The sequence below is a fragment of the Oratosquilla oratoria genome, chromosome 8 (genome assembly GCF_046742065.1).
Source record: "Oratosquilla oratoria isolate Oo_2021 chromosome 8, ASM4674206v1, whole genome shotgun sequence".
In the NCBI taxonomy this organism is placed as follows: Eukaryota; Metazoa; Arthropoda; class Malacostraca; order Stomatopoda; family Squillidae; genus Oratosquilla; species Oratosquilla oratoria.
Window position 1 is genome coordinate 31,189,995 of NC_134784.1, and position 9,643 is coordinate 31,199,637.

At 40.9% G+C, this 9,643-nt stretch overlaps 1 protein-coding gene across 4 annotated transcripts in view; it reads right to left on the reverse strand.

Annotated features, from left to right (window-relative positions):
• Window positions 1-9,355, reverse strand: part of LOC143027680 (protein amalgam-like) — a 56,344-nt gene extending 46,989 nt beyond the window's left edge. For all 4 annotated transcript variants that reach the window (XM_076189116.1, XM_076189115.1, XM_076189114.1 and 1 more), the window contains exons 1-7: window positions 9,197-9,355; window positions 8,421-8,494; window positions 7,604-7,753; window positions 5,659-5,802; window positions 5,060-5,200; window positions 4,031-4,277; window positions 3,077-3,204 (exon numbers count right to left, since the gene is read on the reverse strand). In XM_076189116.1, coding sequence (XP_076045231.1) covers window positions 3,077-3,204; window positions 4,031-4,277; window positions 5,060-5,200; window positions 5,659-5,802; window positions 7,604-7,753; window positions 8,421-8,494; window positions 9,197-9,263 — 951 coding nt within the window. In that variant the 5' untranslated portion in view covers window positions 9,264-9,355. The remainder of the gene's footprint in view (window positions 1-3,076; window positions 3,205-4,030; window positions 4,278-5,059; window positions 5,201-5,658; window positions 5,803-7,603; window positions 7,754-8,420; window positions 8,495-9,196) is intronic.
• Window positions 9,356-9,643: the final 288 nt, after the last annotated feature.

The window sequence follows — 9,643 nt, forward strand, 5'->3', positions numbered from 1 at the left end:
TGTGCGTGTGTGTGTATGCGTGTGTGTGTGCGTGTGTATGCGTGCGTTTTGTGTTTGTATGCGTGCGTGTGTGTGCTTATGCGTGCATGTTTGTGGCATGCGTGTGTGTTTGTGTGCATGCGTGCGTGTATTTTCCTAGTTATATTTACCTATTCGTATCTTACGGGAAGGGGAGCTACGCTCGTAGTGTCCCGCCTTTGTATCTCGCTGTGTCTAGTTTGCGTTTAAATTCGTGAATTGTTTTTGCACACACTATTGTTTCGTCCAGTTTGTTCCAAGTGTTCACCACTCTGTGTGGAAAACTGTTGTTCTTCAGATCTCTTCTGTAATTATGTTTTTTTTTTTTTGTTTCTTTCCATGTCCTCTTGTGTTTCTCTTGTCCCAATTTAACAAGTCCTCTCTATCGAGTATTTCTGTGCCCTTCATGATTCTATAGATGGTAAGTAGGTCGCCTCTCTCTCTTCTTTGCTCCAAAGTTGGTAACTCCAATTTAGCCAGTCTCTCTTCATATAACAATTTTGGAAGTGCTGGAGCCATTTTTGTGGTTGCTCTCTGGATTCTTTCAATTTTCTTTATATTCTTTTTGGTACTGGATGGCCACAATGTCGCCGCATATTCTAGTCTAGGCATTTTCAGTGTGTCTAATATTTTTTCTAATAATTTCTTCGTCCAAATATGTAAATGCCACTTTTATTGATTTTAGCACGCTATAGGATTCCCCGACAATTTTGTTTATTTGTTTATCAGAGGGCAAGTCGTTTGAGATAATTTTTTTTCAGATCTCACTTTCTTCACCTCCTTAGTTCCAGTTTTATATTGTGTGTGTATGCATGCGTGCGTGTGTGTATGAGTGTGTGTGTAGGCGTGCGTATGTGTAGGCGTGGGTGCGTGCGTATATGCGTGCGTGCGTGTGTGTGTGCGTGCGTGTGTACGCGTGTGTACATCCGTTTGTGTATGCATGCGGATATGTGTGTATGCGTGCGTGTGTGTCTATGCGTGTGTATGCATGCGTATGTGTGTGTGTATGCGTACGTGTGTGTGTATGCGTGCGTATGTGTGTGTATGCGTGTGTGTATGAGTGTATGTATGCGTGTGTGTATGAGTGTATGTATGCGTGCGTGTATCCCTGTGTGTGTGTATGTGTATTTACCTAGCTGTATTTTACGGGAAGGGGAGATGTATTCGTGTTGTACCGTCTCCATGTCTCGTTTTATCTACACTGTTTTTAAATTCGTGTATCGTTTTTGCACACACCACATTCTCATCTAACCTGTTCCAAACGTCTATTATCATGTGGGGAAAGCTGTTCTTTTTCAGGTCTCTTCTATAATTGTCTTTCTTGATTTTCTTTCCATGTCCTCTTGTATCTCTACTATCCCATTTCCCCAGGAATCTGCTTTGCCACTTGCTTCCCATTCCTCCCAATTGACGACATCACAATTAAAATCTCCAATAAGGACTTTGTTCAATAATCTTTCCTTGGGAAATAAGAGTTGTATCATTTCACATTTCTTCATATTCAGTTTCATCCCAAGCTCTTGTCATGGGGGAACATATGCCACCATGAAATCTCTTCTGTTGTATCCTTTAGTACTGATTTTGAGGTGAATTGCTTTAGTTCTGCCTTCACTCAGATTTGCTTCTTCCCCCTTTACATCACTTTTTCACCACAAACATTATTCCTACACCATTTTTATCTTCTCTGTCTCTTCTCCAGGTGTATTTGTTGTTCCCCAACTGTATATCAACATTTTTCGGGAGTTTAGTTTCTACTAGACAATATAGCAGGCTCATTTACCCTTAAGGAGTCATTTATCTCCAGCCTAGATGAAAGTAATCCATCAACATTACCATATTCTATTCTAAGTTTCCTTGTAGTGTTTACTTTACAATACTGCCTTGTTTTCTTAGAAACCATTTCCTCACCTTCTAATTGACAACTGAAAAAAAAAAAAAAAAAACTTTGGTCCTCCTATTATTTTTGGCTTTGGCTTCACTAGGCTTTCGTTTCTTTACTTGTTCCTCTTCATTAGCATCTTTCCTAATCCAAATCTCTTTTAACCTTTCTCCTCATGCTAACTTCCAAGAGTTCCTGATTACTTCTTTTGCCATGGCTTGAACTTTATTTTCATTGGACGTGCACAATTTCTTTTATACTTGCCTAAACTATAAAATACATGCTATCAATCTGGTCTGTATATCCAAGTCCTTCCCAGAGCTGATGTAATTTCCCTAATTATTCGGATTTATTTTTCTTGATGTAACTTCCATGAGGTGTTGTATTCTTCTCGGCATCCAAAGAGTAAGACATCTAGACATGTCTAGAACATCTGATGAGAGATTCCTTTATTATATATAACCTTGACTATTCCTTCTTACAGGCTCTTTCCTGTTCCATGATCTCTCTTAAGGTTACTCTATTTCTCCTCTCCTCATTAGTTGTTGGCCTATCCTCTTTTTCCTCCACGATGTTTAGATTTTTCTCTCATCAAATTTTCATTTTCCCTTCTCAATTTATCAATCATGTGTGTGTATGTATGTACATATGCATATGTATGTATGTATATTATATATATATATATATATTTTGATACATATATACATATATATATATACATGTATATATATACATGTATATATACATGTATATATATATATATATATATATACATGTATATATACATATATATATATATATATATATATATACATGTATATATATATATACATGTATATATATATATACATGTATATATATATAACATGTATATATATATATATACATATATATATATATATATATATATATATATATATATACACATATATAAAGCAGCATAATCTCAGGAAAGAATAAAAGAAAGGAAACAAGGAAGACAGATGAAGAAAGCAAGAAATAAAGAAATGAAAATAAAACAAGGAAGAAAGGAAGAAATAAACAGATAAAAAAGAAACAAAAGAAAATTACATAAAGAAAAAACAAGAACGAACAACAAAGGTAAAAAAAAAAAAAAAAAAAAAACTGATGGAACTGTAGGTGAGGTCCCTAATTAGCTGTACACTGTTGACATCTTACACTGACTTTCCGGAACCGAACGCGGTACTGAATGATCGGAGAGTAACTCTCAGCTTCCCACGTCAGTGTGTAGGACTCCTTCTCGCCGCCAGCAGGGCTGCTTGTCATCCGCGGCGTCTTGGGCAAACCTGCAGATCAATGGGAAGATTGTTACAGGATGAACTCTGGGAGCAGCGAGTGGGAAGAATGTATTGATTAGATAACTAACAAGATCATTATATAAATAAACAAACGAGTGAAAAAATATATGAATAGATACACAAGTTATCTAATCTCTTAAAACAATCGTTTCAACTCTCACTACATGGTTACTGAGTCTAATCCATTCGATAACGCCTCTGTTGGTCAACCAGTTCTTGCCTATTTCCTTCTTAAACCTAAATTTATCCAATACAAACCCATTACTGCGAGTCCTCCCCTGCCTTGTCTTTATATGATGACCTTGCCTGCATCACCCATGTTAAAGCCCCCCGACTCGTTTGAATACCTCAGATCATCCCGTATTCTTCGTCTTTCCAGAGAGTGTGAGTTAAGGTCCCTAAGCTGTCTTCATATGGTAATTTTCTAAGCCTTGTGTCAATTTGGTCATTCTCCTTTGTACCGATTCCAGTGAATTAATGATGATGATTCGGTTCAACATAGCGAAACTCCCCACTTTTAGTAGGCTAGGACGGTGCCTCTTTCAGAGGACTTTGTACCGTAGAATTTAATTAATCAAACCCTTGGTCCAACTCGCTAGCGACCAGTTCGAACTGTCGTCACCTCGATCTCCGCTCTAACAAATACCCTTAATTCTAGCGAATTAATACCCACAATTCTAGCGAAATGATACTCACAATTCTAGCGAATTGATACTCGCAATTCTAGCAAACTGATACCCACAGTTCTAGTGTATTAATACCCACAGTTCTAGTGTATTAATACCCCACAATTCTAGTGAATTGGTATCCTTACCGGTAAGCCTGAGTGTCCCATTGACTGTGCCGATGGTGTTGTAAGCGGTGCAAACGTAGTCTCCGAAGTCGTCTGGTGTGACGTCGGAGATGGTCAGGGTGTGGCGATGGACGCCGTCCTTTGTGGTCATGTGCGAGTCCCGTTCGACGCTCTGACCGTTCTTGGTCCAAGTGACCCGAGGGACAGGTCGTCCGTGGACCACGCAGACCAGTTTGGCTTCGTCTCCTTCGCCTGTGTGGAGGATGGCCTGGAAAGGAATAAGAATGTAGGAATGGAGGATGCTGTCCTTTACAACCTGTCATCCCTATCCATAAAGTTACCTACCCTTCTCTTAAAACAACCAATTGTTTTAGTGCTCACTACATGTGAATAAGTCTATTCTATTCGTCAACCCCTCTTGGTAAACCAGTTCTTGGCTATTTCCTAAATTTGTCCAATCTAAATCCTTTACTAAGAGTCCTACCCTGCTGTCTTACTATAACTTTGGCTGCATGACCCTTGGTAAAGCCCTTGACCCATTTGAATACCTATCAGATCACCCTACACTCTGTCTTTCCAGAGAGTGTTGGTCAAGGTGCCTAAGCTTGTCTTCGTGTGGTAAAAAGGTAAAATACAAATAGAATGGCAATTACGAGTGCCTCGTGGGATGATGGTGTTGCTAACTGGTAAGCCAGTGTGAAGAATTTTATGACCTAGCTACGGGTCTCTCACTTCTGGCCATCCCTTCCCTGACTAAAATGGTCATGATTTTGCCAGAGTAAGAAAAGCCCATAGCGAGCGTCACATTACTGTGGGGTTTAGAAAGCCACAGACGCTTCAGAGAGAAGGTGAATGTCAGGAGTCCCATCTTACTTGTCCAATGTAGATCTGGTGTGAAAGTGCATGTAGAAATCACGCTAAAGTGTAAATGACCTGGTAGACTGCACCGCTTCACTTTTTGGGGTTTGTTGCAAAAAGACTGCACCGTGTGATGGAGTCTCCTCCACAAACCTCCGGGGGTCTTAGAAATCAGAGATCGGAATGACTTACCTGTTCGGTGTTGATCTCAGGCGGGTACTCCACTTCAATGGTCATGTGTCCAACGTCGGCTTCCCCGACTCCATTGCTGGCCATGCAGACGTAGGTCCCCTCGACGTAGCGGTCCACGTCTTCCAGAACAATACTCAGACCCTGTGCCGAAGAAGGAAGCTGTGGAAATCCCTAAATCCGTTACTGATGATTGATGGTGACGATTCGGTTTAATTCTGCGAACTCCTTTCAGGAGGCTAGGACTGTGCCCTCAATAGAGGATTTTGTTGCGTGGAATTTAACGAAACGTGACCTTGGCCCAACTCGCTGGCGGTAGGGGTCGAGTCACCGTCACCTCCACCTCCGTCGCAATTAGCGACGCTCTAACCCACTCAACCAGCGACCCTTTGTTCCTAGTTTATTTTATTATACATATATTTTATTGCCTCTTACTACAGCCGTAACGTCGTATCCAGATTGTTGTTACCAGTGCGGCTTTATCTACTTGTTCCCTCATCCAAAAAATACTATTAATTCTATTACTATTGTCTTTATAATACGAGCATGCATTCCCACAAGAAACCCAACACAGAACATTTCTAGTGCAGCAAGCCACTCACCTGTTCCATCAACTCCCCCGAGGGAAGAGAGCCCTCAGTGCGGCTCCAGGTGATGATAGGGGTCGGATTGCCATCGGCCTGGCACTTGAGTTCGACACTCGAACCCTGAGCCACACGTTGCGTCTCCGGACTCAGGACGACAACCTGTCCTCAGCGGAATAATTGGGTCAGGTCAAGTTACATAAGAATGGAGGAGACTACAAGAGACCATAAGGCCTATAATAGGCAGTCCATGTCCCTTAAGTATAAGAGCATAATGAAGGAGAATGCAAGAGACCATAAAGCCTACACTAGGCAGCTCCATGTCCCTTACCACAGGTCATCCCTATTCATAAAGTTATCCAATCTCTTCTTAAAACAACTAATTGTTTCAGCGCTCACTACATGGTTATTAAGTCTATTCTATTCATTAATCATTATGTTGGTTAATCAGTTCTTGCCTACTTCTTGAACCTAAACCTACTCATGTGTGAGGTCACTTCCTCATTAGAATACCCAAGTACTTGTGGTTATGGTTATGAACTACCTAGAACAGACCGCCCAATCTCGCATACATACATACATATACCAAAGGCTTTTCCCCCTACACGGGGGGTAGCCAAAAAGAAAAAGGCATAGAAACCACTCCCACCCATTTCATTTCCTATATATTCCACTCCCCTCCACCCTCCCTCTTATCTTGGCACCTCCTGGATGACGGGTCATCCCTGCATCCTGTCCACTGCCCGATCTCGCAGGATCACATTTTGTGTGAGTGGAAGAGATGTTTAGAAAAATGAAATGACAGTCGTGTATAAAAGAGGGTTATTGCATGTAGCAGGAGACTAGGGCATTGAGACTTACATCTATATCAACAATGTATCGTGATTTTTTCCCTAGCTTTACCCGACATGTCACACCAGACGACCTTTCCTGACCTCTCTGACCTCGCTTAAATACCATTTAACTTGACATTTATATGCATGTGAATTGAAAAGGTTTGTAATTTGATACCTGAACATTGGACAAGTCTCGAAATGCAATATATTTTGCATGTTAACATCTGATGATTTTCAAAGAATTTCTCTACGTTACCCAATTCCCAAAAGAAGTTAACTAAAAACATTTAGCACACAAGCAAAAAAACTCGTCTTGATAAAAATTGCATCAGAGAAAACCTATTGCCTAGATACACAAGTATATGTTTATCATAATCCAAGACCACCACAACACTGATTACACCATCGAGCGTACAAAAGAGCCAAAACCCGATATCAACTTGTACCCAGTAATGGTGATTGCCAACTGCCGTCATATATCCTTCGCTTTCCTGGCTCCCGACGCAACCCGCGATGAACAGTAACATAACCGAGGCCTTAACGTATATGTACATATAACCAAACTGGCCGTCGCGAGACTCAATCCAGGGACCATCATAATGAAAGACCACAGCGCTACTGATTACACCATCGAGCGTACAAAGGACCCAGAGCTTGATATCAACTTGTACTCAGGAATGAAGGTGAAGACCAGGTTGTGACTCTTTTGTACGCTCGTTAGCGTAATCAGTAACACGGCGGGCTAGTATCATGATGGTTCCCGGATCTCGCGACAGCCGGGCTGAGTATCTGAAACACTTCACTGATATGAGTGATTTGTTCCATGATGGTATATGTACATGTTTATGTATAGAGCGTCTAAGGGAATTAAACGTTATAACACATTGGTAAGATGAACTATAGATACCATCTTCAGAAAACGTTTTACAAATATACGTATAACACGATCACTGAGGATCACTGAGAAGGATCACAGACAGCGATAATAATACATTTATTTTCGTACATTATTTCTTTCATGCTGAAGAGGATCAGTGATCGTAATATACAGATCTTCGTAAGACATACTTTTCTCCGAAAGTGGGACCTATAGTATGTGTGCACGTTTACATATATAGAGAACTTACTTTGGGTGGATACTTGACGTCCAACTGATGCGCTATTTCGATGACTGGCGAGGACTCGACCCGACACACGTACCTCCCGGCATCCTGCTTCCGTACATTGCTCAGGACGAAAGAGTCACCGGATTTGGTCAATGTTCTTCGCCGGCTGACCTGAAGGAAGAGGAGGGTCTCATTAGAAGTCGGCAATGACATGCGACAGAAGGTACAACTGTCGTCAAGTACAACCATTACAGTGGTTGTGGCGTTGGTCTAGAATCTAGACTCTAGATGTACGGTTCGCAAACTAGGGGACACGCCTCCCCCCCCCCTCCCTCTGGGAGGCATGAAAAGAATACAAGGTGTGAGGGGGAAGTCATCTGCTCAAAAATAATGTTTTAATAAGAATAATGAAATCATTCCAAGAACAAGCACCTGTCGTTACGTACGTGCAAATTTTAATTCTATCAAACAAGGTGTCATACAAGATAGTTTGGGAACCCACTGGTCTAGATGATATTTGTATTTATGTGGCAGAAAGATTAACGATAAAAAATAACAGCCCAAATTGATCCTGACGTTACTGTGTACACAGACACTTGTCTCATGCAGCACATTTTGATGCAATGTCGGGTACAATTTCTGGCAACAGATAGGGCATCAATGTGAGGTTGACAACTACTGAATGAGATACTTCAGTGTTCTGTTCAAAATTATCACTATGAGCATAATGGTATTTTTTTTTTCTTAGAAGTTATTACGAGTGTCTGTATGTCACAAAGATAGCACATCAAGAAGAATCTAACTTATTTTGTTTGGAGAAATATCTTTAAAGCTTTACCTTATTATCACCAGCGTAAAGTAGGCGACTGCTATTCGCGGGAGAGAAGTACTTGAAGATAAGGAGGTGTCTGCCTACAGAAGAAAAGATAGATTAGTAAGGAGTATCAACAACAGAGGTAGAAAGACACATACCTTGTACCACTTGGTTCAGTGGTTCTTAAGAGTATGTACGATTCCCTGAGAGGATCTGGTGAAAGTCACCGATCCCATCCCTAGAGAATATTCAATACATCAAATCACCCCATGACCTTTCAGTACATAAATAGCTCGGTGTTATGTTTGATTTGCATTTATGACAAAAAGCCTGAATCAGTAATGATATATATAGCATGTTTAATGATACTGACAAATGTTCATTATAACCATGTGCAAATCTCCGCTAGAAACGAGGCAAAGCAGAGATGAATGAAATAGATTGGCGACAGCCAAAATGAAAGCTACCCGTGGTACGGTAGAGGTCAAGAGTCCAACGATCACCGTACAAGATTACGCTTACAACCCTTAAAACAGTTTTGGCCACTGACGTTTGGGCCATAGGCCAGCAACCTAGAATGTTTGGGACACGGGGCCAACCTTAGGTAGATGGGCCGCGAGATAAAATATCGTATATGTGTATTATTTTCATATATGTTTGGTTAGGGATAGGTTTGCTTTATTATAAAAAAAAAAATCATATCGTGCCCCATGCCCCAAACGTCCTACATTCTTTACCCCCCCCCCAAACTTTAGAAAAAGTTATCAGGTTAACCTACACAAACCCTAATTCCATCTTACCCAGGTTCTCGACAGCGCAGGGGAAGGTGATGTCGCCGGCTATTTCCACCGAGAAGCTTTGCTCCATCGAACTGAACTTCGGTGGCTCAAGCTCCACGTAGTCGTCCTCATAACCAGGATCCTCTCCATAGTATTCATAATCCTGCTGAGTGTGTCCAGCTGCAAAGAAAAGAACGCAAGTTAAGGGCAGGTAATAATAATAAAATTCATCTACAACTTATCGAAGCTCAATGTCAGTGCTTAGCACTTTCGTGGCTTCCCAACCCTTTTCCACAGTGAATCGGTGCTACATATATATATATATATATATATATATATATATATATGTGTGTGTGTGTGTTCTAGCACCTGGCCAGCCTGGCCGAGCCAATAACAGATATTTCAGATTTCATAATCACCCATGATCACTCCAACACATCAGGCCAAAAAAATTTACCAAATGTTTAA